Source organism: Fragaria vesca, linkage group LG1 (assembly GCF_000184155.1).
Source record: "Fragaria vesca subsp. vesca linkage group LG1, FraVesHawaii_1.0, whole genome shotgun sequence".
Classification (NCBI taxonomy): Eukaryota; Viridiplantae; Streptophyta; class Magnoliopsida; order Rosales; family Rosaceae; genus Fragaria; species Fragaria vesca.
In genome coordinates, this window is record NC_020491.1 from 9,261,953 (window position 1) to 9,289,024 (window position 27,072).

A 27,072-nucleotide genomic window follows, 5' to 3' on the forward strand; every position below is an offset into this window, starting at 1 on the left:
GATCACAAATATGGGTCCAAGAATGAACAACTCCACACAATGGGTGGACTAACTCGAAATTAGGCTACACTACTCTTACATATGTTTAGGACCTAATTTAGGGGTTTGGATGTTGTGCAACACTACATGCTATGCAACATTGTTTAGACGGTTGAAAATACAAAGCTCACTTTTCCTTTAAGATGATCATATGGTTGAAAATTCACTTCTCTTTTAAGATGCAATCACAATCACATGTAGCCCAAAACCTGAATGCATACTAGCAGAATTTCCCTACTTTAGATTGTGATTCCACAAACTAAGTAGAACTAACCATAAAAAAATTTGTTGGGCCTAGAAAACAGAAGTAAACTTGGGCTTCTTGACCCGACCCGTTCCAGGCCTCTTCTGAGTTCTGACGAGAGTACGCGGGCGATGAATCACACTATCCTTTATCAGACGCAACCCAATAGCTTTGCAGCAACCGTCGCGACTTCATCGTCTTCATCCTTTATCTCTCTCAACGCTCCAAACCCTAATTCCAGGTAAACTTTCCCGCCTTTTCTCAATTCACCTTCAAAATCAGTCATTTCCACCTCACCTCTCGCAATCGACCTTCTGTTAATTCCTTCACTTAGATTCACGGCGAAAAATCACAACTCCGATTGCGATGGAAGGACTCGGAATCGACGGAGCGTCGGTGACGACGCCGGTGGCGCAGTGGAAGAGAGATTTCTCGAGAGCGTTCCAGTACTATCTGGATCGGTCGACGCCTCACACGCTTCACAGGTGGCTAGGAACCCTAGCAGTGGCGATGATCTACATTCTGCGCGTCTACTATGTCCAGGGCTTCTATGTGGTCTCGTATGGGCTCGGAATCTACGTCTTGAACCTCTTGATCGGGTTCTTCTCGCCCAAGGTTGACCCGGAGCTTGAGGCTTTGGATGGGGCTTCGTTGCCTACCAAAGGTGCCGATGAGTTCAGGCCTTTCGTTCGCCGCCTCCCGGAGTTTAAGTTCTGGTAAATTTTCTTACTATGATTTTAGCTCAATTGTGCAGTAGTGGTGTGTATTAGAATGATATATGACTGTTTGAATATATGTTAAGTAGTCTGAAATTGTCTAAGTGTTTTAGAGCAAGTGCCGTAGGACTAGTCGGCGATCTGTATGCTAATTTCCATGTTTTCGGATCAGTAATTACTTTAACTGTTTCGGTAGTTGACAGTGAGCTTGGTCTCTTGGCTGCTGGCTTATTGTGATCAGGATACCCAAGTTACTGAATGCCTTTTGTTGACGGGGTGTTTATTACTCGGAGTAATTAGTTGACATAATCAAGCAATAAATCTCAGATTCATGCTGCAACTTAGCTCATGATCTTGGGAGTATACTGCACTGGTGTATACACCAGCTTCATGGAAAAGCTGGTTGCTTCATTAAATTAAAAGCTATTAGGAAGTGCCTTGTCAGACGTTTAGGGTGTTGGAGTTATTAAGCATACGGATGTTGTATTGATTTTGAACTGACTGGCTCTTTTGACTTTCAGGTATTCCATCACAAAGGCTTTCCTTATTGCATTTGTCATGACCTTCATTTCTGTACTGGATGTGCCTGTTTTCTGGCCAATATTGTTATGCTACTGGATTGTGCTATTTGTACTCACAATGAAACGACAGATCCTACACATGATCAAATACAAATATGTCCCATTTGATATTGGAAAGCAGGTGAGTTCTCATCTATGTGGTTGTTCCTTCTTATTCATCCTCAGTATTATTCGAAGCAGCTATAATATCATTTCTGTTTTTTAACAGAGGTACACTGGAAAGAAGTAGCCTGGATAGAAGCACTCTCTCAACAAATCTAAACACATATCCCAGAGAAATGCTCTCGGTTTGTTGACCTTGTGTCAAAGCAAAATGATAACTTTGGGATCTTAAATACGCTTTTGAAGGTAATATTGTTGGTGCATTTGTAACATTGGTTAGATTCTCTAGTTTAGGAGAAATGGATGACAGGTCTTGAAACACATCTAATGTTTAGGAGTATTAGTGTTGTGTATGCACTTACGGGGGTTATGCACCCAATGTTTGTGTGTTTTGTTGTAAGCAAATTCTGAAGCATCATAACTTCTTCACAATTCAGATTCGTGCCTTTGATGTGTTTTCATTATTAATATTATTTCACCTGCCTTTTATTGTTCGTGTTAGGAGTAAGATTTACAAACCAAACTGAGAATGAGAAGTTGTTATCTATTTGTGTTAGGCTAAACAAGAGATTGTGTTTTGCGCTATATCTGAACCATTCTGACCCTAGGAAATATCTTCATAGGAATTTGTCCGTCTATCTCACTAATTGTATCAGCTGCAGTTAGACAGTCTTGATAAAGACATGTGGTAGGAAATTCTCAAATATTGCCACTCAATGAGGCCGTATACACAAACTCTGTTGGGACTCTTCCGGTATATTGCAACATGGGTTAGATTCTCTAGCTTAGAAGTTAAAACAAATGGATTGGTCTTGATGTGTTTTCATTCTTGCATACTGAATTTTATTTCACCTGCTTTTTCTTGTTCACGTTAAGAGAAAGATTCAAAAGCCAAACGGAGAATGAGTGCGCTATTATTAACAAGAGAAATGTGTGATTTTGTGCTATATCTGAATCATTCTGACCCTGAAAAAAAGCTTCAGGGGATTTTTTTTCTCTCAGTCTGACTTTCAGTACTAGTACTAGCTGCAGGCTGCAGCAAGACAATCTCGACAAAGACCTATTATCTAGAGGTGGTAGGAAACTCTAGAAAATAGCTTCTCGGTGAGGCGGTATAAATTATACATACTGGCGGCTGTTGGCACTCTTACGGTATATGCTCATGAACTTCGCCACAAATTCTGCAGAGAAAGTGCATAATTTAGCATAGATGTGATTAAACCCTGAATAGGATGCACTTTAGTGGTTTGTGTATGTTACCTTCTAGTTTGAGTAAAGCACTTGCTCCTTCTGGGAGTCTTTTCTCCTGCGAGGACAAGTTTGATTTAGGTTCGCATTTTTAACAAGGCAAATCAAGTATGAGGGAGAGAACTTACATAGTAAGCATGCCAATAATATAAGTCCCTTTTAGAAGTATCATCCATTGCTTTCAGGAACTGTTCTACCAGCTTCTGCATGTTGGAAAAGCGCGACTCTTATTACCAAATGGCCTTTACAAAATTGAAATGGGGAACAAGCAGATAAACAATAGAGGGTTTGATGCTGTACCAGTAAAATCAGTTTCGGATGTACAAAACCCACGAGAAGCTTTTGAAACTTTCCCCGGATGAAGAATAACCTGAAAAATATATGTTCAGAACATGTATGGCCAATACAGTCAGCCACTATGAATTTTAGGGTTCGCAGAAATCAGTGACTGTTAATGAAAATGTTCATGATCTGTATTCTGTACCTCAGATTGTGCTGAGACATAAGAGTGCTTAGCATAGACAATATAACTATTACCTCTTTGGTGATGGATCAGCTAGGATTTCTGCAGCAACTTCAACAAGTACCTCTTCCCATCCGATTGGAACTGGTTGCTCATCTACAAAAGGATAACTACATAGGTAGTACAACCCTAGGTAAGAGAATATACCAATGAAGTTAAATTCTTGACATTGTTCTATCACTAAGTTCTTACTTGTGTGCTTTGGTTGCTTCAAGACCCATGATTGCTTTTCTCAGGTTCTGCTTAGATTTGTGAGCAATCTTATTAGCAAAGCTCATAGGTAGGTCAAAGTTTTCCTTCCTTGCTATCTGAGCAAGAACTTCTGTAATCTGCAAAATTGAAGTGTGTTAGTGGTAAAAGAAAGGGTCAGAACTCATACATAGTTGCTACAATGTAATACTTTACTTCTTGAGTCACAGGAGCTTCGAGCTTGATAACTTTGCACCGATTTTTCACTGATTCAACAATGTCATCATCATTTTGGCAGCAGAGAATGAGTTTAACAGCTTCTGAGTAACAGTCCATTATCCATTTGATCAAATGCTGAATGTGTTCAGCTGCTTGGTCAACATCGTAAAGAACTAGCACTGGAATGGAAAAGAACTATATTAGCATTCGCTAAATAAATCCAAGTGTTTAAGAGGGGATTATGCATGTACATGACAGATTGAACCTTTATGATTTCCCTTGATATGAACAGTGCTGACTTCAGGAGCAATTTCATTCTCACTGTTGATTTCCTTCACTAAACCCATCAATGCATATCTAGCATTTGCTTCCACGCGCACATTGAGCTCTATATGGTGAGCACTGGATGTCAATGGAACCATTACTTGCATCGACATTTGTTCCTGCCAGAAATTGTTAAAAACAAAATGAGGTCCAGTATTAGGTTATGAAGTGACACCTGAAGGTACTCAATATGTGGTTCAAATTAAGCTTGAAGTAGAATTTTCACTAGATCTTTCAAAGATGGAGAAAATTTGGTTACTCCATGGCTCTTATATTGCATATGAGCACTACTTGCTGTCTTAGTGTACCCTATATTGAAAACACAAGTTCCCTAGGCTTCTTTAATATTTCAAAGTCGCAATGTTGGTAGTTTGTTCATGAGTTTTATATCTATTTCAGTACAGAATACCTGAATCTGGAAGTGTCTTAAATCATGAGATACCTGCAAGGGTAACACAGAAGATCAGTTCTGCAATATTTAAGGAAAAGTAAAATAATGACTCAGCTTTGTGGCATTAGAAGGAAATAAACATACATCCCAGCTTGCATCGCCATATGTTTCTCTAAGGAAAGCCATTGTTAGAGCTTTTTTCCCAGAACCAGCTGGTCCGGTAAACAAAATGTGAGGAAATTTATTGTCAATTACCTGCAAAACTCAACAAAGTAGAAATAAGAAAATCACAAAGGAAAACATATGCATGAGAGAATAGTGTATATATATCTATGCACATAGCTCACCAGATCCTTGAGAAGTTGAGCTTCTTGCTTGTGGCTAGTGAATCCATTCAATGAAGCCGGTTGATGCTTATCAGCCCAAAACTGTCTTAGACTTTGAACCACATATGCCTTCTGAATGAATGAAGCTTCATTGAAAACAGGAGAACGCTCAGGTGATTTTGTTTTTCGACAAGACCCTCCCTTTCTCATACAAGCAAACAGTGAGTGACTTTCACTTTTCCCTCTGTTCGCTGTGAATTTCTTGGCACTCGCAGTTGTGCTCCCACTTGTACCACTCATCTTACTGCTTTGCCTGCTCAATGCAGAGCTTGTTGTTGTTGTTGTTGGGGTTGTCTGTGACAAACCATAGCTCGATGGAGTCCCTCGAGCGTTATGATCAAAACCATTTCCTCTTTGAGTTACCATCTTGACATTAGGCATAGTTAAGCGGTTCTCAAAACCACTGACATTCTTTGGTTTTGGTATGGGATTGACAGTTTTGGGGAGTGCCAAGATTTTGCACTCACGAGAGAAGAAAATATCACCTGGTGCAATAGAATCTGAACTTCCAAAAGCTAGTGGAGCACCATTAGCCTTTGGAGGAGTCTTAGACAGCTCTACATTGGCAATCATCTCATTGATTTCACCAACAGACGGCGATTTTGTGTGTTGTCTTTGTTTATTGATCAACCCTTTTGTGATTGGGGATGGTGTTCTCTCCCTTACAGTTGGTGTTGTTCTAACCAGGGCCTGTGACAATGGTGATGGTCTTCTTTCACCTTTAGTTGGTGTTACATCACGGTTGCTTTGTAGTTCGACTTCTGATCTTGCTCGAACTCTTGGGGCTGTAGCTGATCTTCTGCTTTGGGGGTCTCTACCAGCCCTTCTTTGGCTTTGTTTCCTGTTTGAGTTCACAATTTCATCAGCATCATTCACATCATGCCCTTCTTTTTCTCGTTTCAAAGGAGAAACATATCTTCTGCGCTCAGCTTTTGACAAGGGACTGATATTTCTGCGAGTTTCAGAACCTGCTATTGGTGAACGAACTGTAACATCTTCTCTTCTTTGCTTGTATGGTGATTTGCTGGTTCTTCTTCGGACAGGGCTTACTACTGCATCATTTCTTGCAGCAGAGGCATCATATTCAAACATCGAAGAGTGCCTCCGGCCGTGCTTCAAAGGGCTGATGTTTCGTGCAAACTCCAACCCTGCAGCTTTTGTCACTTCAGGTTCCAAGCCTCCACTGATCTTCCTATTGTGGCCATAAAAGGGTGTATCTTGGAAATCAGTCTCGTTATCAGATGGTTCATAACCACTGCGCCGGGGCTTCAGTGAGGTCTGAGAAGTTCTACTATGTCTTGACCAGTTATTCTCCATTTTTGACTATGTGCCGGAGCTTACAACAAACCCAGGCAAACAATACAGTATTCTGCTGGTTTTAAGATGGAATGGAAGACATAACAAGGCCAGAATCAAAGAGTTGAAGCTGAAGTTTTGGATTTCAATACTGCAAATATTCATAAAGACAAGAACTTTAGGTTTGGACTATTGAAATCTGAGAATAGTCTATTACCTATTATTGTAGAGACAGATAAAAACAATAAGAACCACAACAATGAAAAGGATATCTGACAAAAGGGATATTGGGGTAGGCTAAAATTTAAGAAGGAGATGCTTAAAAAATGAAGCACCGATGGTTACAAAGAAGGGACCTTGGTGAAGGTAACAATGCTGGCTATGCTGGGGATGTCAAATTTACAGCTAAATACAGAAAAGAAAAACATAAGTCTTAGTTTTTCCTGTAACTTCTAAGGTTTTTGTATTTGTCTTGTCTTTCCAATGGTAAATAACATAGAATGGAATCACTGCCCGGCATTGCATGGCGCCATGACAGCATATCCTGGAGACATGCCCGCAGTCTGGACAAGAAATACTATGAGTTTGTTGGAGAAAGAACAATTTACATAAGGCAGGTAAGATGGCTCAAGTATTACTTTGATAAATGGATTTACAAGTGTATTACAAGTATAACCTCAGATCAAGTGTAAGAGGCAATGCTGAGCAGCTAAGGAACTGTACTTTGTTATACTATTTGGAGAGAGGCTTCAGGTGTTGAAGTTGATAGCCATTCTAATAAAGCCTTGTTTACAAGCTCTGGCACTTCATCGTGTGGACAGTGGCCAGCCTGCAAATTTACTAAAGTCGAATTTGGATAGAACTCTTTGATTCTGTTAGCCTTGGCAGGACCTACCCATGGGTCCAAGTCACCCCAGAGCAACAACAATGGGCATGACATCTTGCTTAGGATACTATCTAGAGTGTACTTGGTCTGGTTTGACATGAACCGGGTCATCAATCTGCACATTGAGCAAAAAGGGGGCATCAGAAATAGAAAGTAATCAGATGTCACTTTTGGTAGACAAAGTTTATGAATAAATTTTTAAGATTTCACTTATCTTATTCATTCTTAGCCACACCATCTATATTTCATGCAGAGCAGAAATGATATGAATGTTAAAGACATACCTGTAATAGACTTCTCCGGCATTGGGGTCAGCTGCTGGCATTGTTATTGATTCCACCAGATAGTCATCCACGTTGGAGGTATTTTTATACACCTATGTTGGAAAAATTAACTAAATTAGACATGTAATTTCCTAAAATTATATGAAGGACTTTGATGGCAAATGGATTTCAAGAAGCAGTAAATTATAAACTGGCAACATCATAGGAACCGGGGATTATGACGAAGCTGGACTCATTACGGCGAGCTACACGTCAGCCTACAGCCTATTTTTTCGTTCTATTATTTAAACCAACGCACCAAGCTGTATATACTCAGACTTCAAGGAACTTACACTCTTTAAAACAGATTCAATGCGAGCGGGCTGCTTTGCTTGCCAGAACAAAAATCCAAGTACTACTCTCTGGAAAACTTCCTTCAGTGGCTTTATGATAAACTTTTGTAAAACTGTTTCCTCCTCAGACTTCTCAGGTTCACTATTTGCATTTCCAAACTGTCCTGCTGAATTCAGTAGTGCAACTCCAACTACTTGCTCAGGCAATCCGACTGCTGCAACCAAAGCGGTAAAACCTCCAAGGCTGAAAATCCACAGCAAGTGGTAAATCAATATTCCAAAACGCCACAGCAAGTGGTAAATCAATATTCCAAAACGTCATCATAAAGAAAGTAAAAATACCATGCGTTGTCAGCTTACAATAGTGAATTTAATGCAATTTGGCTCTTAAGAAGATTGTTTGATGGTTCAAAAATACAACTATCCCCATTCAAGAGTCCTCAAATTCATTAAATTTGGCTACTGAGGAATATCCAGATATCACAATAACACTTCGAACTTTAGATTATTACCTATTTCCAACCAACACTGTTGGCTCTTTCACTATCTCCTTCAAGAAGTCCACTACTTGATCTTTCCAAATCATGGCATCATATTCAACCAGTGCTTTTTCACTCCACCCGAAGCCCAGCAAGTCTATAGCATAAACCTTGTACTTTTTAGATAACTCTGGTATGTTATACCTGTCATATGGGAGATTAAAAGAACTCTCAGCATGAAAGATTCTAAACATATAGACACCATTAGCATAAATATTTAAATAGTAACAATGGTTACGAAGCAAAATTCCGCAACTTAATGACAACAATTTGTTTTCAATTGCAGAAGCAAGAAAAACCAAACCGTGGACGAAGCCAAAGGACTATGCAAGCAACTATAAACACCTAAACTGAAGCTAAAGGAATAGACAAGCAACCATGCAAATGCAAATGCAATAAATCATGAACACTTCAGGAAAGCAGATAGTCCTAAAGAAGCAAAGTAGCAAACAAACCTCCAGTGAAATGAGGAAGCACCAAAACCATGGATAAGAACAACAGCAGGCCCTTCTCCTTGCACCACATAATGAATTTTATGACCTCTCCATGTCCAAAAATTGTACCCCTCAGCTTTGAATGGTAGCCTTTCAATACCTATAGTAACCAAAAACCCCAACTCTAATAAAAACCCACTAATCTAAAACGCGGAAAATGATACTAGAACTAGAAAATGAATAAACCTTGAACAGGCGCAGTAGCCAATGAAGAACCCATTACTGAAAGCCCAGCAGCTGCAACTCCTCTAAAACCAAAACTCCTCCTGTTCATCACACATTTGCTTCCTTCAAAGTTCAAATCAAACCACAAAAACCCAGTAAATATTTCACTACCAATAACCAAAAGATTCAAACTTTACTGACAAAATGCAAAGCTGGGTAAAAAAAAAATGAACAAAGCTTACTGTGGTACTGAAATGGCCTTGTGGGTGCAGTGAACCTGTTCTCAGGTACGGAACTAAACAGCTCTGTTCTCACTGAAGTCGAAACTGCACACGACGACGACATTGCAATGGCTCTGAAAACCTCAAAGAACGAGTGTAGAAGAAGAAAAAGTGTTAAAAGTTTCAGCCTTTGGTTCTGTGGTTGATGTACAATTGGAGTTGTGGAGGACCCAAAACCAGGGAGAGGTCACAATACTAAACGACGTGTCGTAATATAAGAGAGTCTTGCCGTTTCGACCTCTGCAACGTCGTTTTGGACCCTCTTCGTCTATATAGTGCAAAACCAAACCCAGCTGATTTTCAAAATCACCGCCATGGAAACAACCCCACTGAGACTTCTCCGCCTCAAAACGACGCCGTCCGCTCTCTTTCTCTCTCCTCCCAAATTCCACCGACCTCAAACAGCACTCGCATTTCCCAATCTCCGGCGAAGCGACGCCGTAAAGCGAACCCCTTTCGCTCTCTCTCACTCCTCCTTCTCCCCAAACCCTAACCCCTTCAGATTCACCTCCTCCGTTTCCCAATCGCCGTTTCCGATCATCAATTCCAACCTCAACTACTCTCTCTATCATCAAAACGACGCCGGATTCAGATGGAGCCGAGCTTCCCGGAGCGGCGTTGACGGAAATGTGGGCCTTTTGGGGCCGGAAAAGCCGGAAGTGGCGGTGGTGCTGCTGGGGTGGCTGGGCGGGCAGAGCAAGCACCTGAAGAGGTACGTGGAGTGGTACAACTCCCGAGGCGTTGACGCGGTGACGTTTGTGGTGGACGTGAAGGAGGTGTTGGGGTTTGATTTGGGCCACCGGGTCGAGAAACGGGTCGCGGAGCTGGCCCGTGAGGTGGCTTCGTGGGTTGAGGGCGGAGGGGAACGGTGGTTGGTGTTTCACACTTTCAGTAATACGGGTTGGTTTGTGTAGGTACTCTTGGTTTTTGTTGTTGTTTGCTCTGTGAGAATTGAGTAGTGCTTGGTTGGTTTGAGGTTGTTTATGGTTTTGTTGGTTTTGATTTTTGTGTGTAGATATGGTGCATTGCTTGAGATTTGGGAGGATAGGCCGGACTTGATCGAGAAGATTAGAGGGTGTGTTGTTGATTCAGGAGCTGGTGCCCCTTTTGATCCTAAGGTTTGTTTTTCGTGTTTTCGTTTCGGGTTTCAATAGCAGAAGTACTGAAAATTTGATGAATGTGTTGTGCTTTTGATTGGTTTTAACATTTTGATCGGTTTTAACATTTTGATCAAGTAGACTTGTTTGCTAAGTAGAAACTGAAATGACACATTGCTTCATTAGAAAGTTTGAAACTTAGAATGCAGCATGACACTGGAGTAGACTGTGTTTCATGATACGAATTTCTACTGTAATCGAATGTGAGACATAAAGTTGAATCAATTTGGCTGACTACAAAGTTGATTTAGAGAATTTATTCATCCTCTTGTAGTTAGTTCTATAGTTAGTCTTGTATCTGTTCAGTTTGAGTTTTGCTTGATCTATATGGCACTGATTAGAAGGTTGTTGTTGCTTTCATTTGTGATACTGTTTGTAGATTGTGAGATTGTAACTTGGTTTGACCTTGTCAGGTGTGGGCAGCGGGATTCTCTACTGCAATTTTGAAGAAAAACAGCTCTTTAGCAAAACCTGCGGTTGAGACTAAAGAGTTAAATGCCTCTGGAGGTGCAGCGAGCTTGTCAAAGGTGCAAGAAGAGGAACCTCCAGCAATTGAAACCATGCTTCTTATGGTATTAGAGAAGCTGTTCTCATTCATTCTAAAGTTGCCTGATGTGGATAAGTACGTAGCCTTATTGGCGTCGTAGTTCTGTTATTACTCACTATTAGCTGTTTTGAAATGCACATAACAATGATATCATCTCTAACCAAATGTATAATTTTTTCCTGTAGGAGGTTAACCAAGGTAGTTTCAGTCCTCTCAACAAACCCTCCCCACTGTCCACAGCTTTACCTTTACAGCACGGGTGACAAAGTCGTCCCACACCAATCCATCGAGTCCTTCATCGCAGAGCAAAGGAAAATAGGTAGAACAGTGAAGTCCTTCAACTTCGGCACATCCCCTCACGTCGACCATTACAGGACTTTCCCCAACATATACTCTCAAGAGCTCAACCATTTCTTGAAAGAATGCTTGGCTACACCAGTTAAGCAGACGTAAACTAGTCCAAATCCAGATTTGTGTAGATTAATAAGAGTCTGTCCATCTCTGCTGGTATTGTGGCAACAGGAACAACCTCTTTCTGTAACTTTCACCAGGAAATGAATGCATAAACTCAGTTTTGAAGTTATATTCAATTCACTATTTGCAGCAAAAATCACCATCAGTGAATTTCCCCCCTGTTGGGCCTGGATAAAAGCCCTGAAAGTTCTTACCTAACAAGTTCTTACCTAATATCTAGTGCAAAGTGGATTTCTGATCCTTCACAAAAATCCATCAATCTCCGGCCATTTTGCGGCCATCGCCGGCCGTCCACGTCATAAAAATTGAAGCTTTACTGCATTTTTTAGGAACAAGTCCAGGTTCATTGTACTTTAATAGACCAACCATAAAAGCTCAGAGATAATATATCAGGTAAATTTAGACTCTTTGGGTCAAAAATGTCGACTTTGGAGGATTCGCTGGTCAGCTCCAAGCTCTCTCCGGCCAATACTTATGGAGCGGTGGTTCTCGGCGGCACATTTGACCGATTGCACGACGGCCACCGCCTCTTTCTCAAGGTCTTATCTCTATTATCGTCTCTGTTTCTTGTTTGGTGGGTCTGTGTGCTGAAAGGTACTGACTTGGGTTTTTGATTGCGGCGGTTGGAATCTTCAGGCGGCGGCGGAGCTTGCACGGGAACGGATTGTGATCGGAATTTGCGTCGGACCCATGTTGGCAAAGAAACAGGTGTTTGTAGTTGCTTTTTGCCTAATTTTACTTCATAGTTTCATTGTCGGAGTTTGGAGTATACTTCCTAGTTGGCTAGTTCGTACTGAGTTTCCAGAATTGTTGTGAAGTTGATGACTTGGTTTGGTTTTTGGTTACACTTTTGCAGTTTGCTGATATGATTCAACCCATTGAGGAAAGAAAGCATAATGTTGAAACTTACATCAAGGTATCATACCACGAATTGTGAGATGAGAGATTTTTTTTTCGACTTGAAAGTTGAAGTTTTGATTCAAATCGGGAGAATTTGATAATGAAATGGTGTTGAACTTGTAATATGTAAGTTACATATCCACATATGAACTGTGTTAAGAAACAGGTCCGCATGATTCCCTCCCAATGTCACTTAACTAGCCAATTCTCTTCTCAAACGACGCATCATCTATGCAAACTGATTGTGTTAAGCAGTTCTGAATACCTCTTTTTATAGATGTTACTTTCCATACCGAGTTAGCAAGCAGGTCTTGAACTTAATCACACCAGCAATGTAATTTGGCCTGTGTAGTTGAATTGGGGTTTCAATAGGTTCACGTGTTAATATCTGACCCCCAGCATATCTATATGTCCAAATTAAGCAGGTGGCATTTGGTTCTGTGTTTTAATTTCTGTACGGGTTACTGAAGGTGTAATATGTGGCGATACACATGGACCATCAACCTAGCTACCTTGAGGGGTATTGCATCTAGTGAATTTTGTCAAGTTTACCTTTCGTATGGTTGTATCCTAGAAAACATGCTCTTTCTCTTATGGTCTATGATGATTTCTTTTAGTTCTCAATTTCCTACAAATGTTTGCAGTCTATCAAGCCGGAGCTGGTAGTGCAAGTTGAGCCTATTACGGACCCTTATGGCCCCTCAATAGTCGATAAAGATTTGGATGCAATTGTTGTCAGGTTTGTAGTTTTAATTTCATGTGAATGTTGCATGAGTAGCACTTAATCAAAATCTACTCTTCAGCTTTTACATGTCTATATTTTCTGGACTTTTACAATGCTTTCCTTGTAATGTATTCTGGAGACTTGATAGACTAACACATTATGTTGAAACTAATCAGCTGGAATTGCTCTTTGTTGATTTACTTTCAAATGGGAGAAAACTCCATTCTTTACTAATTTTCTACATTTGGTATCTGGCAGCAAGGAGACCTTACCAGGTGGTCTGTCTGTTAATAAGAAGAGAGTTGACAGAGGCCTTTCGCAACTGAAGGTTTGAGTTAGTTGCTGTGAACTTGATCTTTCACTACACTGCTTTCCTTTCACCGAAAATGACTATATCATAATATGGCATTATAGTCTTTGCTTTTGTGGATATTGTGCAGGTTGAAGTTGTAGATCTCGTTTCTGAAGGTACTGGTGGAGACAAGCTTAGCTCAACAACAATAAGGAAGCTCGAGGCAGCAGAGAAGGCCAAAAATGAACAGCTTTATGATAAACCTACTGGAAACAAGTTATAATGCGCCATGTTTTGAGGCTCCAGAGGGTATAGAGTTCCAGAAATAAGATCTACGTAGAATGTAGCTTTGCAAGTATACAACACAGAATTCTTCAAAGGTCTTTGTATGATAAATCTAGTCTCCATTTTGGGAACCTCTTACAAGTATTCTTATCACTTTGTAATGACTAATGAGCCATTTTATACACATTGTATTCTAAAAGAAATTTGGTGGTTATGACTAAAAACAATAGCACATAGAAGCAAGGCTTGATTTGCTAGACTTGTTTAGCATATAAAATACGTGTTAATCAGAGTTGGGCTTAATACCTTATTAATACCTGTTAATCAGCATTTGGGCTTAAATCAGAATGGATTAGGTCCAAACGCTGTCGTTTAGTCTTGCAAAGCAAACTAACATGACCGCCTTTCAGAAAAGACCTGGATTATCGTCAACGAGAATTTGAAACCTCAAACGGTTATATAAAGAACTAACCACCTGAAAATCAAACCCATCTCTCACCCAAAACATCACAATCCCTTCTCTCACTTTCCTTCTCTTTCTCCCTCCTTAATCGGAAACCACCTCCTTCTCCAAGAACCCGGATCACTCATCCCCCAAAACGCCGCTGTTTCTATCACAGAGAGTGATAGCCAAACACCCAGTGGGTTCAAACAGAGCCAAACCCATCGATTTTGCTTCAAGGTTTTCACTAATCCCCTCTCTCTAATTCGTTTAGTTTCAAAGGTTTTATCTTATTTTTGGGTTTCTACTTGGGTTTTGCTTCATATTGATGAATTTCTTTCTGTATTTTCTGGGTTTTTCTTCTTGCTCTGTTTCAAGAACACTTTGCATTTTCTGGAATTTTGTTGATTCATTCTTTTGGTTTCTTTGTTAAACCTTGAGTCTCAAAGGGTTTATCTTTCTGTTGTGTTTCTACGTGGGTCTTGATTCTTATAGGGTAATTCATTTCTGGTAATTCTGGGTTTTTCTTGTTGCTCTGTTTCAAGAACACTTCTTTCTTCACTTCTTTCATGGCGGTTTTCTTTGAATTCCAGATCTCTTGGAGCATTTCAGAAGCGGAAATACGGTAATCTTGACAAGAATATTCTACCTTTTCATTCATTGAGGGTAATTCTCGTCGATTCTGTCTCTAATTTCAACTGGGTAATCTTAGATCTGTTCAAGTTTTAATCTTGTTTTACATTTCTGCAGTGTGTGTTCTTGTGAATCCAGAGCACCAAAAAGAGAAAGTTAGAGAAGAAAGATTCTATTTTTCATTCAATAAGGGTAATACTCGGTGATTCCTTCTCTAAATTTCTACTGGGTTTTAATAATTCTCTGCAAATTTTTTGATTTGCTCAACATTTTTGCAGGTGGGTTTTTGCAGATTCTTGCAAAAATGAATGATTTGATGACCAAATCGTTCCTAAGTTATGTGGACCTGAAGAAGCAGGCCCAGATGGACATGGAAGCTGAGCTTGACGTTGAAGCAGGCCTAGGAGGACAGCTCAATCCCAAAGACCAAGAAAACCTCTCTCAGTTCTTTCATGAAGTATCAGCAATCAAGGCTGATATGGAAGAGATAACCCTTCTCTTGTTTGACCTTCAAAGCCTGAATGAAGAGGCCAAATCCACTCACAGTTCCAAGATTCTCAGAGGGCTAAGGGACAGAATGGAGTCTGATATGTCTGCAGTGCTTCGAAAGGCCAGGGTTGTTAAAGCCAGGCTTGAGTCACTTGATCAGTCCAATGTGATTAGTAGAAAAATGTCTGTGGATTATAGGGAAGGGAGCACTGTGGACAGGACTAGGATGTCTATTACGGCTGGCTTGCGAGTCAAGTTAAGGGATTTGATGTGTGATTTCCAGTCTTTGAGGGAGAAGATTTTGTCTGATCACAAGGAGGATCTCAAGAGGAGGTACTACAGTGCTGTGGGGGAAATGCCGACTGAGGAGGAGCTTGAAAAGATGATTTCCGGGAGTGGGAAGATTGCAATGTTCGAGGGGAAGAGTGAGTTGGAAATCGAGAATAAGGTCAGGCATGAGGCAGTGATGGACATTCAGAGGAGCTTGACTAAGCTGCATCAGGTGTTTCTTGACATGGCTGTGCTGGTTGAGGCACAAGGTGAACAGATTGACAATATTGAAGAGAATGTGGCAATTGGGGGACAGTATATCAGTGGTGGCACAAATAGTCTTCACTATGCTAAGCAGATGAAGAAGAAGAATAACAAATGGGTGCTTTGGCTTTGTGCTGTGGTGGTGATTATATTTCTGGTGTGCTTAATTTCAATGCTGGCTTCTTGAATAGCACAGGGGTTTTGATTATTTTAGGGGGACTAACTAGGTCTGTGAATACATGTTTTTGCTGAGCTTTCTGTGATCATAGAGTGGCTTAGCTACTGCATTGTGGCCTTCAGGCTTGTTAGATATGGCTTTTTGGTTTTTAGTTTTCATTTAGGTGGAGAAGAGTACTTCTTTGATGTTCTCTTAACCAACAGTAAATGTTAATGAAGTAAATTTCTTTACCTTATGTCTCCTACTTTTTCAGTTTTTACTCTGTTTAGGTAAGAAAAGCACTTTGCTCTCATAAGATTCACACAGGTTTATCACTTTCTAACTAATCCACAGATAAAATGCTAATTGAAATGCATTTCATTAATTGAAAAATGGAACATTATACACAGAATGGAAACCTATACAGGATCATATATTATTGAACAGTAGAGAGCTACACTTCAATTGAAAGCTTCTAGTATGCTTTACCTTTTAGCTTCAATCTTTTTACAACATGAAATACGAGTGAAGGGATAGAGATATATTGTATTTTATTTCCAAAATTGAAGAACAGTAATCAGCCACTCTTCAGTTGATGCTGAGTTGTTGTGTAGCAGTCCAAGTGTTACCCGGCTCTAGCTGGACATTTCCAATCTGACATGAACACAAGGAATTCAAGTTATCCTCTCACGTTAGAATTGGTATATAGTTCACTATGCACGGAGAAGAGTTATGGAAAAATTACGCTCAAGTGACCGAACTCATTCTTTGAAGTTTGAACAAGTTCAAATAGTCAATACTGAAGAAACAGGAAGGTTTATTACCTGTGCATTTTCCACACAAACAAAATCCTTGTAGCATGCTTCCATTGTCAGATATGGGTTCCATAAAACAGCGTCCGACCAACTACATGGGAAAAACAATTGTGGAGAGAGAGACGTGAAACCAAGACATAGTAAAAATTTGGCCAAACAAAAGGAGAATCAACTGAGATTCACTCACTTGGTGTTCTTGATAGATATTATATCACCTAATCCATTATCAAGATGCAACTCTCTAGGAGCGTCCAGGTATACACAATCCACAAATCCAGGAAATGTGACAGCATCCCTGTGTCATTAAGATAACAATCAGAGAACCCCTAACTACTTGTTCCAAAGGATTGGTAAAGAACTAAAGATATTTCTCAAACGAAACACATAGGGATAAAAGCATAGTATTTAGGTTACCGCACTCTTGACCTTAATTTAGCTGGCCAATATACAACAGAACACAAATGATGAACTCATTTGACTTTTGTCCTATAATAGAAGCATGCCAATAAATGCTACAAACCTTTCTTCCTTGCCCTCCAATGGATTCTTGGGATCGGGATCTTTATTTAGTGTTTTACGGCCTTTCAAACCTTTAACTGATGCTGCTTGTGCAGAAGCCTGCATCATAAATCACAAGACGAATGATTTTCATCATTTTTCTCTGAGCACAATTAAGAAAAACTGAATCCCTTGACATAAAATGATCATACTTACACTGAAATAAGTATGCAGCGCGGTACTGAATGAAAATGGATTGCTGTCTGTATTTTTAATAAAAAGTTCGGTGGAAAGGCTCTTTGTTTGCAAAGTAATCTGCAATCAGGAAGACACATACGAAATTAGCATCTTTTTCCCAATCAACATTGTCCAGAACGAAAAACTATATGGTGCAGTCAACAGATTACAATTACAAAGTTACAAATTATGCACGCTATCTAACACCAAGGGGGAAATGAATTACCAGTTGAACTAGATGAGCATCATTTTCATATAGGAATGGGAAAACTGACCTTGTACAATGCTTGAAAACTGAAATCCCACATGGCACGACTGTAAGGACCATCTTTCAGTTCTAAAGTTAAGACAGGATCTCCTTGCACATTTTCAGAATCAACGATCGACCAGTCTAGATTTCTTGCAAATCCATGCTAGTAATTGAACAAACATCATCAACCCTTAGAACAATATCAGAAGATAGAATAGTGCAGTGATAATATCATGCAGCACAAAGAGCTAGATCTCCAGAAGGGTATCCTTGATGGCAGGACAAGAATCTTTTTTTTTCTTCTTTTTTCTTTTCTAAAGAAAAGAGAAAAAAAAGCTAAACCAAATATGACAGGTTGCTTTTAAGTTATCACTCGACAACACATAGTGTTCTTAGTTGGTCCAAGACTTTTAGTCAACTAGTCAACCAACCAACAATTCTATACAACCTTCACACCTTTTTGACCCTTGCAGGCTGCACAGTTCACATGCATTTCAAACTATCTTGTGGAAGTGTTGCATGCATCTCACATGACCTATTTCTTCTGGATATAAAAGATATGGGTGGGCTTCTTATTCTCACAAAAAATTAGAGTTGAAGGTCCAAGTACTAAGGAAGATATAGTGCAGAGCTGTATGTGAGAATTGGAAGAAATTAATCTCAGTTCCATTGACATGTACTTGTGTTTAAATATTGGGTTTAATTTCTTCCAATATCTCACCTCCAGCTTTTGCAGCAGTTTAGTTTAAGTTTCCAGATGAAAGTTACAAGAAAATTCAGTGAAATCAGAGTGCAAAGTTGTAGGTAAGAATTGGAGGAAATTAAACCCAACATGCATAATATCAGCTGCAAAGTGGGTTTAATTTCCTCCAATATCTTATCTCCAACTTACACTAAAGTAAATGTCGATAGCATCAGACTACTGCTAGTAATCAGAGTGCAAAGTTGTCGGTAAGAATTGGAGGAAATTAAACCCAACATGCATAATGTCAGCTTAAAGGTGGGTTTAGTTTCCTCCAATATCTTATCTCCAGCTTACACTAAAGTAAATATCTATAGCATCAGCTTACTGCTAATAATCAGAGTGCAAAGTTGTAGGTAAGAATTGGAGTAAATTAAACCCAATATGCACAATGTCAGCTTGAAGGTGGGTTTAGTTTCCTCCAATATCTTATCTCCAGCATACGCTAAAGTACATGTCTATAGCATCAGATTTCTGCTAATGATCAGAGTGTAAAGTTGTAGGTGAGAATTGGGGGAAGTTAAACCCAATATGCATAATGTTAGCAGCAAGATGGGTTTAATTTCCTCCAATATCTTATCTCCAGCTTATACTAAAGTAAATTTCGATAGCATCAGATTACTGCGAATGATCAGAGTGCAAAGTTGTAGGTGAGAATTGGAGGAAGAAAAACTCAATATGCATAAGGTCTGCTGCAAGATGGGTTTAATTTTCTCCAATATCTTATCTCCAGCTTACGCTAAAGTATATGTCGATAGCATCAGATTACTGTCAATGCTGCATCACTGAATTGCAAACTACACCTCCTAAATAGCAACTCCATTGCATTGTCTTCTTCTTCCTGAGTTATTCTTTTATTTTGTTCATTTTATCCTTCAAAAAGATGATGATTTTGTTCATGATTACTGGTAGGTATAGGAAGAAAAATAGAGGGGACAGTACCTGCTGCATCAGGCCGGGTCCAAACTGTGGGAAACAATGCGGAACTCCTCCACTATCCGAAGAGAGATATAGTCAGTATCTGACGAAAATCTCAACCTTTCAGGAAACAATTATAATTCAAGATCACATTCTCGTGATCATGCAAGACGTATTCTGCTCTTTAAACTAAATGAAAATCACATGTACTTCATCTCCTTCCAACATATCACCACAAATCACATATTCATTGCATAACGACCCAAAAGAGATTGTTAATGATCATTCCAGATGTTCTCTATCTAAGACACATTACAAAGTGAATTCAAGGCATAAACCCAACAGATACCTTAAGAACCTAAGCTCATTGTCTCTCAAGATTCAAACTTTAAACCAAAAGGAACCAATTTTAATTTCTGTTGAAAAAAAACTCAAAATCAAAACTAAAGATGCACACAAAAATCAAAAAACAACCTGATCGGTTTCTGCCCATTAAACACAGCATCAGGTCTCACGAAAAGGAGATCTTTCCCATTCGGTACTTTCCAAGAAGTAATGCATCCACCAAATAGATACACATCTGCCTCACTGCAACAAACACATTCCATAACCCATCAGAACAAAAATCTCAATTTTCATATGCATTATGCAAATTCAGCCACACATACAATAACCCATTACAATAAAAATCTAAACTTTCCATCTGCATATGCAAATCTAGCTACACATTCAATCACCCATTTTAATCAAAAAGTCAAAGCTTCATTTCTCTTATCCACAAAACCAGTACAATGTACCTGCCATTTGAACCGGTCAAGACAACCTTGGGTAAGTTCCCTTCTCCATCTGTAACCTTCACTCCAGAAGTAGCAATCTCCTTGTACGAACTCGCCATAGCAATAACAGACGACCTTTTTTGTGATTGCAAACAATACCTGATTCAGTGTGGTTGTGAATATTACAGGTAGTAGTTGATAAATTAGTGAGGGTGCAATGAGAGAAGAATGAATAAACAGACCGATTGACTCGGCGAAGGTTTGGTGGAGTGAGGGTAGGGAGTGAAATGTGCATAGAAGCCATCGCCATTTTCTTCGATTATATGACTCTTTCCTTGTATTCAACTCACTCCATTTATATATCTACTCATGGATGCGCCACAACCCGCCAAGCCCAAAGTATCCAAAATTCGGATATTCTTTTGAGTGGCTCTAAGCAATCTGCTCAATCCAATTAGGTTAATGGGTTGAACCATTCGGTTCTTGCTCGGTCTCAATTTTTGGCCCAACATCAACCAGATCAAATAGAGATATTTGATCACCAGAACAACGCATGATTTTGTTAACTTAGCTAACATGCATGTCGTGGTCACCTGGTCACAACATGAGCTTCATCTAGGGTTGTAGTAGCATGCATGGAGATTGCTCAGGTCTTCCATATGTGGTTTTGCATGGTTCATTTGGTTACGTAGTCCTCGTCTTCATATTATTCTTTACATTTTAAATTAAAATTAAAAATTATCAATATAAAACGTGATGTCTCTCTAAATAAATAAGTAACAAGCGGTTCAGAAAATTTGTTAAAAACTTCTTTAATTGACTCGTAATTTTGTGAACGGACTGATGTTGATGGCTGGTTAGTAAGCTTACTAATTGTGTTTTAGATAGTGTATTACTACACCTTATTAACAGATAATTTTTAGCGGCCACTATTCGACTCCTCGCTATATCTTAAGTTGGGACATCTTGATCTGACACATTTGATTGCACATGTGTTTCCACATTTGATCTCATTTACAAATTCTGCTGTCCCACTTTTAGAAATCTCTGTTCCCTTTACACATTTGATCTCATTTACAAATTCTGCTGTCCCACTTTTAGAAATCTCTGTTCCCTTTTAGTGATAGGCTCTTTTCTCTTTCAGTAATAGGTATGCTATACCCTGAGCTTAGGTATATGACAAACCCTAATTATATATCTATATCTGTTCTTTGAGCTTAGGTATATGACAAACCCTGATTATATATCTATATCTGTTCTTGGAGCGTAGGTATATGACAAACCGTAGGTATATGACAAACCCTGATTATATATCTATATCTACTCTTTGAGCTTAGGTATATGACAAACCCTAATTATATATCTATTCTTTGAGATTTATAATGAGAAAGATACCTTCATTCTCGAGGGCTATATAAAGACCCGACTGCTCTCATCACTTCCCATTCACAATCCTCGCTCTCCTCTTTTCAATCATGAAACTTTCTCCTTCATAACAGTTCGAAAAGAGCAAATCCCAACGAAACCCCGTGTTGAATACACTCTTCCAAATTAAAGTCATTTTTACCATGGCCGATTTCCGGTATCAATGGCCACCCTCAGTTTTATCACGTGAACATTACAATATCGTCCTCATCTTCAACGCTGTTCTACTAGATTTGGAAAGACAAGCGGCCCCTTCCTCCTTCGCCATCGTCACTTTCATGGTGTCAACACTTCTCACCTTCATCCAGATCAAATTCCCGGCCACCGAAACACCATCTTTCCCATTTGATACCCACCACACCAAGTTCATGGTTGCCATGCTCAGCTTACTTGGCTACTGTTTCTTCGCCATAGGGGCTTCTCAAGACTACTGGTTCCCAACTCACACTCGCAAATTACGCATGGCTATGAAGCTTACAGCTTCCCTTTTGGTCGCTTCCCTCGTCTCACTGCTGCTTCCCAAGCCTTGGGACCGCGTGCCGTACGTGACCTACTTCTTGTACTTTACAGGCCACGGTCTCGGTTTTGTCAGAGATGAACATCTGGCTTACTATCACCGCGTTGTTGATGGATTCGTTCGTATCTTACGCGCGCTTCACCGGAGGTTGAGAGTAACGCGCCCGCCGTTGCCGGTGACTGTCAGTGTGCCCAATATCTCCAACCAGCCAATTGCGAACCGTAGATCAATCATGGAAGTCAGAACATTCCACCAGTGAAATTTTAATTTTCCCTCCCTCAGCACACATGCTTTGGCAATATTTGGGGAGAGGGGGGTTGTTTTTTTCAGGTCCTTGCTTTCTCTTTGTTCAATATTGTTCACCATAATTGATGTTTAAATTGAAAAAATAAAAAAACAAAGATTAGCAACAACTAGGTTACTTAGTTCAGTTTCGTCTAGTGTCATATATTTTTTTATTTCAGAATTAAGAGATTATGAATTCGACTCACAAGCTGTTGATCGATTGTAACATATTATTGTTGTAATAAATAAAATGAGTCCATGTTATGTATTATTTTTCTAGTGAGAGACTCTTGTTGAAATGAGGATTCACAAAATGAAATAATTTGAATCTTTGCAACATTGTTTGACGGGTCGGATCGAGGCCAACATGCTATATTGTAGGATAGCCCAATACAGAATATTCTAGATCAAATATATCCACAATTTTTCCTCGCTTAAGAAAAATAAAATATTGTAATATATCATGCCGGGACAGCTGGGATCGCTGGTGAAGAACCAGCGTCTAGTGAAGGCAGTAGTCCAGAGGTTTGAGAGATGCATGAGCACCAGAACAGCTGTGATGAGCTTCGGCGACGGCAACCACGGCGCTCTGGGGTTACCCACGTCCTTAATGGGCCTGGTGTCGACGCCTACGAGCCCACACGGGTCCCTTCTCTCCCTTCCGACATCACCGCCGTCACCGCCGGCCATTATCACTCCCTGGCGGTCACCTCTCAAGGTCAGCTTTGGGCCTGGGGAAGAGACCTCGAGGCCCAGCTCGGCCGTGGTGGTCCTTCTCCCAGGTAAAGGACCCTTTTACTTGTTTACAGTTTTCATGATTGCGTAGAAATTGATTTGAGTTTGAGAATTCAGAGAAAATGGTTCTGGTAATTTAGTAAATGACAACTGTAATGTTACTAGTTTTAGTCAATAATGATTTCTTAGAGTAAAATCAGCAATGTAGTTTGTTAATGTGGCCAAGATTAACCAAAGGGCATGGAATTTTTTCGTTTTTTGGATTGATATGGAAGACCCCATTTTGATGGAGCTTTTTTATTGTTATCTCATTTACTTTAGCAGTTTAGTCTTTTATATGAATTGATAAATGGTGAGTTGTTTGTGTATTGAGTTGTTGTTGTTATTGGCAGAGATTCGTGGAATGAACCGAGGAGAGTAACGGGATTGGATCGAGTAAATGTGTGTTCTGCATTTGCGTCTGGTGTCATTTCTGCGGCTATTGGAGATGATGGTTCTCTGTGGGTTTGGGGAAAGTCGAAGCGTGGCCAGCTTGGTCTGGGAGAGCAAGTCATGGAGGCTGTGGTGCCTTCCCGAGTTGAAGCGCTTGCCGGTGAGAAAATTACTAAGGTGCGCTCTTATGCTTTAGGTAGGAATACTGAATGATACACTGATGCAATAAGTGACTCCCCGATTGGCCAGAAACAGAAATAAAATGTATGAACTTTGTCTTGGATTCTTGAATGTTGTTTACTTTGTAAGATGGAAGTTGTTGGAGCACAAATGTTCTGTGGCAGGTTGCACTTGGTTGGGGGCATGCTCTTGCATTGACTGAGGATGGAAAGTTGTTTGGTTGGGGTTATTTTGCTGACGGTAGGATTAAAGAATTTTTGGAGACTTCTCAACTGGAATCTACTTGAAGTAATCAAGAACTGTCGAGTTCATCTTTGGAAGCTGCTGAGAAGCTGGTTTTAGAAGGAATGGCCAAGGAGAATAACATGCCAATAGTTTGGGAACCCAGTTTAGTGAGAGAACTACATTCTATTAAAGTTGTAGACATTGCATGTGGTCTTGATCATTCATTAATTCTCACGAAAAATAAAAAAACAACCTGATCGGTTTCTGCCCATTAAACACAGCATCAGGTCTCACGAAAAGGAGATCTTTCCCATTTGGTACTTTCCAAGAAGTAATGCCCACCAAATAGATACACATCTGCCTTACTGCAACAAACACATTCCATAACCCATCAGAACAAAAAGAGTGCGGCTATTAGGACCTCCAAATTTGCTCACTTAACCTCACTTTATTATGAATTATTAAATAACATATTTATCCTCTTATACAATGACTACTAAGGACACTGATTAAACAAAAAGTAATATTATATTTATTCTCTCTAAACTTTCTAATTCAATAATAATACCATAATGGATTGCATATTATTATTTTCCTTATTGATTTTTATTTTCTAGTTTTATCACATACTTATTAAAGTATTTATATATTTATATTATCATACATGTCACATGCATATACAAAGTGAAAATTTTTTACAAAAATTATGATCTATCAATTATTAAAAAAAAAAGTAAATATTTTTACAAATTATGATCTATCAATTATTAAAATAATTTATCATCATGAGTATAAAAACAAAAAATATAAACTTACAAAAAAAATAGTATATGTAAAATAGAAATACAAAAGTAATAAAAATATAAAATAGCTCATGTAAGAACATTCATTTGATCGATAAATAAAATTTGAGACACAATCCTTTTTTTTTAATATTTAAGATAATAGTATTCTTTATGCATGATTCGAATGAACTTTTCTTGAAAATTGATGTCATTGAAAATTATTTCTTACAATTTGATCAAAAAATGAATGTCTAGTGACATTTTATGCAAAATAAAAAAAATAAAAAAATTAAGAAAATTAAGAAATCAAGGTCGGAAATAGATGTTCGCATGCAAAAAGAAAAAAAAGAAATTGGAGGTATAGTGAGTGAATAAGAGGTGTAATGAGTAATATATTAATATAATGTGAATTACAAAAACAAAGCTATTTTAGGAATTTGAAAGGAGGTATAATGAGAAAATGTTTGTATTTAAAAGTAAAATGGAGGTATAGAGAGAATGAGAGGTACACTGAGGAAATTTGGAGGTCTCAATAGCAGCACTCGAACAAAAATCTCAACTTTCATATGCAGTATGCAAATTCAGCCACACATACAATAACCGATTACAATAAAAATCTAAACTTTTCATTTACAGACGCAAGAATAGCTACACATTCAATCACCCATTATAATCAAAACGTCAAAGCTTCATTTCTCTTATCCACAAAGCCAGTACAATGTACCTGCCATTAGAACCGGTCAAGACAACCTTGGGTAATTTCCCTTCTCCATCTGTAACCTTCACTCCAGAAGTAGCAATCTCCTTGTACGAACTCGCCATAGCAATAACAGACGACCTTTTTTGTGCTTGCAAACAATACCTGATTCAGTGTGGTTGTGAATATTGCAGGTAGTAGTTGATGAATTAGTGAGGGTGAAATGAGAGAAGAAAGAATAAACAGACCGATTGACTCGGTGAAGGTTTTGTGGAGTGAGGGTAGGGAGTGAAATGTGCATAAAAGGCCATCGCCATTTTCTTCGATTATGAGACTCCTTCGATTCAACTCACTCCGTTTATATCTTCTCCATGGGTGCGCCACAACCCGCCAAGCCCAAAGTATCCAAAATTCGGATATTCTTTTGAGTGGCTCTAAGCAATCTGCTCAATCCAATTAGGTTAGTGGGTTGAACCATTCTGCTCTGTCTCCAATTTCAGGCCCAACATTAATCTGATCAAGTCATTTTATTTTCAAGCTCTATAATGTTGTGATACTAAAAAATAAAATAAAAAAGCTCTATGATGTTAACTTGTTGAGCAAGTGAACCTACCTAATAGTTCCTGGAAATTTGATATTTACTACCAAAGGTCAAGTAAGTAATGTTATTATATTACTTTTTCCCCTCTTTTTTGTTATTCCTTGCTTGGCTTTCCCTCCCTCTATCTGCTTGTAGATCATCTACTGCTTCCTTCTTCTTCTTTTGTTCTCTTCCTCTCTTTTCATCTGTTTTTCTTCACACAAAATGAACAAATTCGCTTGGATCAAGACTTGATAGTATTCTGATCAATGATGGTGGGGTACAAATACACAATCCTTGCAGATCCTCTTTCTCTTTCTATATCTTCCTCTCCATCATTTTAAGGGAAATTTACCTTAAAGTTTTAATCTACATTTTTATTCATCAGACCATCACTATCATCACTCAATATGGATGAAGCACTAGCTTTGAGATCGAAGGTTTACAACCCTTTGGAAATTTACCACAACCCTATCACAATGACCTCAATGAAGCACACACGTATTTACTAATTATTATGTGGAGAATGAATAGAGCCATTTGATGTGGAGGATGAGAAATAAAAATAAAAATAACAACTGCCGGCCAACAAACTGAACTAGCACGCTTCGATAGTTTGATTAATTCTTTGGTCATATATACGTACCCTCCTCTAGCTCTTCTCTTTACGACATACGAATGCCCAAGTTTAGTTTGATCATTACCAGAGCAACCCAATTAAAAAGAAAGCTAAGTTATAGAAAGCTTTCTATCCAGAATTTACTGCCAGAATTGATTGATTTTCTTCCAGACTTTACTGCCAGCTTTCTATCCCCGCCAGTAAATTCTGGTAAGAAATTCTAGTCTAATTATTGTAGAAGTTATACAGTAACTTGATTGGTTTTACTGTATGACATGGTAATCAGACTAGGTTGAACCAAAAAAAAGAAGAATATCAGAGACTCGATCAGGAAGCTAAGGATGACTAAGTTGCAGAGATCATATACTCCTGTTCGGATTTTGTATAGATGACTAAGTTGCACTAAAGAAATAGAGGAAAACTCCCTTCGGCGTCCTCGATCTACGCGGTCCCCATGCAAAGACCTGGTTAACCCACAAAAGG

The 27,072-nt window shown here is 39.1% G+C and overlaps 7 protein-coding genes across 8 annotated transcripts; 4 read left to right on the forward strand and 3 right to left on the reverse strand.

Moving 5' to 3' along the window:
* The first annotated feature begins 304 nt into the window (after positions 1-304).
* Positions 305-26,557, forward strand: LOC101296601 (protein RER1B-like). Of its 2 annotated transcripts, XM_004287836.1 has the most exons (5): positions 392-524; positions 618-999; positions 1,521-1,701; positions 1,789-2,179; positions 26,528-26,557. In XM_004287836.1, exons 2-4 carry the CDS (start codon positions 650-652, stop codon positions 1,807-1,809), a joined length of 552 nt encoding a protein of 183 aa, XP_004287884.1. In that variant the 5' UTR covers positions 392-524; positions 618-649; the 3' UTR covers positions 1,810-2,179; positions 26,528-26,557. The 2 variants fall into 2 exon arrangements, with proteins under 2 accessions (XP_004287883.1, XP_004287884.1); XM_004287835.1 differs by lacking the exon at positions 26,528-26,557 and having other exon boundaries at positions 305-999; positions 1,521-1,836.
* Positions 2,802-6,279, reverse strand: LOC101313160. The gene is made up of 10 exons (XM_004289086.1): positions 4,924-6,279; positions 4,721-4,831; positions 4,127-4,304; positions 3,859-4,040; positions 3,646-3,782; positions 3,468-3,563; positions 3,231-3,300; positions 3,059-3,133; positions 2,943-2,988; positions 2,802-2,863 (listed from the first exon to the last, which is right to left on the reverse strand). The coding sequence occupies exons 1-10, from the start codon at positions 6,277-6,279 to the stop codon at positions 2,802-2,804; spliced, it is 2,313 nt and encodes a 770-aa protein (XP_004289134.1).
* On the reverse strand, positions 6,864-9,325 carry LOC101296318 (uncharacterized hydrolase YugF-like). Its single transcript, XM_004287834.1, has 7 exons — positions 9,201-9,325; positions 8,980-9,081; positions 8,755-8,893; positions 8,273-8,443; positions 7,761-8,004; positions 7,429-7,520; positions 6,864-7,259 (listed from the first exon to the last, which is right to left on the reverse strand). The coding sequence occupies exons 1-7, from the start codon at positions 9,301-9,303 to the stop codon at positions 6,986-6,988; spliced, it is 1,125 nt and encodes a 374-aa protein (XP_004287882.1). The 5' UTR covers positions 9,304-9,325; the 3' UTR covers positions 6,864-6,985.
* On the forward strand, positions 9,554-11,517 carry LOC101313456 (transmembrane protein 53-B-like). The gene is made up of 4 exons (XM_004289087.1): positions 9,554-10,149; positions 10,255-10,357; positions 10,810-11,018; positions 11,129-11,517. The coding sequence occupies exons 1-4, from the start codon at positions 9,554-9,556 to the stop codon at positions 11,394-11,396; spliced, it is 1,176 nt and encodes a 391-aa protein (XP_004289135.1). The 3' UTR covers positions 11,397-11,517.
* Positions 11,663-15,903, forward strand: LOC101313745 (syntaxin-112-like). The gene is made up of 9 exons (XM_004289088.1): positions 11,663-11,956; positions 12,054-12,125; positions 12,274-12,333; positions 12,962-13,056; positions 13,300-13,369; positions 13,482-13,609; positions 14,606-14,685; positions 14,811-14,885; positions 14,972-15,903. Exons 1-9 carry the CDS (start codon positions 11,837-11,839, stop codon positions 15,901-15,903), a joined length of 1,632 nt encoding a protein of 543 aa, XP_004289136.1. The 5' UTR covers positions 11,663-11,836.
* LOC101296032 (putative glucose-6-phosphate 1-epimerase-like) lies at positions 16,239-20,428 on the reverse strand. The gene is made up of 10 exons (XM_004287833.1): positions 20,352-20,428; positions 20,131-20,268; positions 19,808-19,921; positions 19,358-19,409; positions 17,699-17,836; positions 17,403-17,501; positions 17,209-17,306; positions 16,876-16,983; positions 16,698-16,779; positions 16,239-16,527 (listed from the first exon to the last, which is right to left on the reverse strand). Exons 1-10 carry the CDS (start codon positions 20,417-20,419, stop codon positions 16,462-16,464), a joined length of 963 nt encoding a protein of 320 aa, XP_004287881.1. The 5' UTR covers positions 20,420-20,428; the 3' UTR covers positions 16,239-16,461.
* Positions 22,871-23,970, forward strand: LOC101314030 (RCC1 and BTB domain-containing protein 2-like). Its single transcript, XM_004289089.1, has 3 exons — positions 22,871-23,118; positions 23,464-23,680; positions 23,848-23,970. Exons 1-3 carry the CDS (start codon positions 22,871-22,873, stop codon positions 23,968-23,970), a joined length of 588 nt encoding a protein of 195 aa, XP_004289137.1.
* Positions 26,558-27,072: the final 515 nt, after the last annotated feature.

Coding starts and splice junctions, on each gene's coding strand:
- LOC101296601 (XM_004287835.1), top strand. CDS start 650: ATGGAAGGACTCGGAATCGACGGAGCGTCGGTGACGACGCCGGTGGCG. Junction 1,000..1,520: donor CTCCCGGAGTTTAAGTTCTG/GTAAATTTTCTT, acceptor TTTGACTTTCAG/GTATTCCATCACAAAGGCTT.
- LOC101313160 (XM_004289086.1), bottom strand. CDS start 6,279: ATGGAGAATAACTGGTCAAGACATAGTAGAACTTCTCAGACCTCACTG. Junction 4,305..4,720: donor ATGGCGATGCAAGCTGGGAT/GTATGTTTATTT, acceptor AATTTCTGGCAG/GAACAAATGTCGATGCAAGT. Junction 4,041..4,126: donor TATCAAGGGAAATCATAAAG/GTTCAATCTGTC, acceptor TTTCCATTCCAG/TGCTAGTTCTTTACGATGTT.
- LOC101296318 (XM_004287834.1), bottom strand. CDS start 9,303: ATGTCGTCGTCGTGTGCAGTTTCGACTTCAGTGAGAACAGAGCTGTTT. Junction 8,894..8,979: donor GGCTACTGCGCCTGTTCAAG/GTTTATTCATTT, acceptor TGGTTACTATAG/GTATTGAAAGGCTACCATTC. Junction 8,005..8,272: donor ACAGTGTTGGTTGGAAATAG/GTAATAATCTAA, acceptor GTGGATTTTCAG/CCTTGGAGGTTTTACCGCTT.
- LOC101313456 (XM_004289087.1), top strand. CDS start 9,554: ATGGAAACAACCCCACTGAGACTTCTCCGCCTCAAAACGACGCCGTCC. Junction 10,358..10,809: donor GTGCCCCTTTTGATCCTAAG/GTTTGTTTTTCG, acceptor TGACCTTGTCAG/GTGTGGGCAGCGGGATTCTC. Junction 11,019..11,128: donor AAGTTGCCTGATGTGGATAA/GTACGTAGCCTT, acceptor TTTTTCCTGTAG/GAGGTTAACCAAGGTAGTTT.
- LOC101313745 (XM_004289088.1), top strand. CDS start 11,837: ATGTCGACTTTGGAGGATTCGCTGGTCAGCTCCAAGCTCTCTCCGGCC. Junction 12,126..12,273: donor CCATGTTGGCAAAGAAACAG/GTGTTTGTAGTT, acceptor ACACTTTTGCAG/TTTGCTGATATGATTCAACC. Junction 13,610..14,605: donor GATAAACCTACTGGAAACAA/GTTATAATGCGC, acceptor CTCTGTTTCAAG/AACACTTCTTTCTTCACTTC.
- LOC101296032 (XM_004287833.1), bottom strand. CDS start 20,419: ATGGCGATGGCTTCTATGCACATTTCACTCCCTACCCTCACTCCACCA. Junction 16,984..17,208: donor TTGGAGGGCAAGGAAGAAAG/GTTTGTAGCATT, acceptor TTAATGACACAG/GGATGCTGTCACATTTCCTG. Junction 16,780..16,875: donor ATATCTATCAAGAACACCAA/GTGAGTGAATCT, acceptor TTTCCCATGTAG/TTGGTCGGACGCTGTTTTAT.
- LOC101314030 (XM_004289089.1), top strand. CDS start 22,871: ATGCATGAGCACCAGAACAGCTGTGATGAGCTTCGGCGACGGCAACCA. Junction 23,119..23,463: donor CGTGGTGGTCCTTCTCCCAG/GTAAAGGACCCT, acceptor TGTTATTGGCAG/AGATTCGTGGAATGAACCGA. Junction 23,681..23,847: donor CCGGTGAGAAAATTACTAAG/GTGCGCTCTTAT, acceptor GTTCTGTGGCAG/GTTGCACTTGGTTGGGGGCA.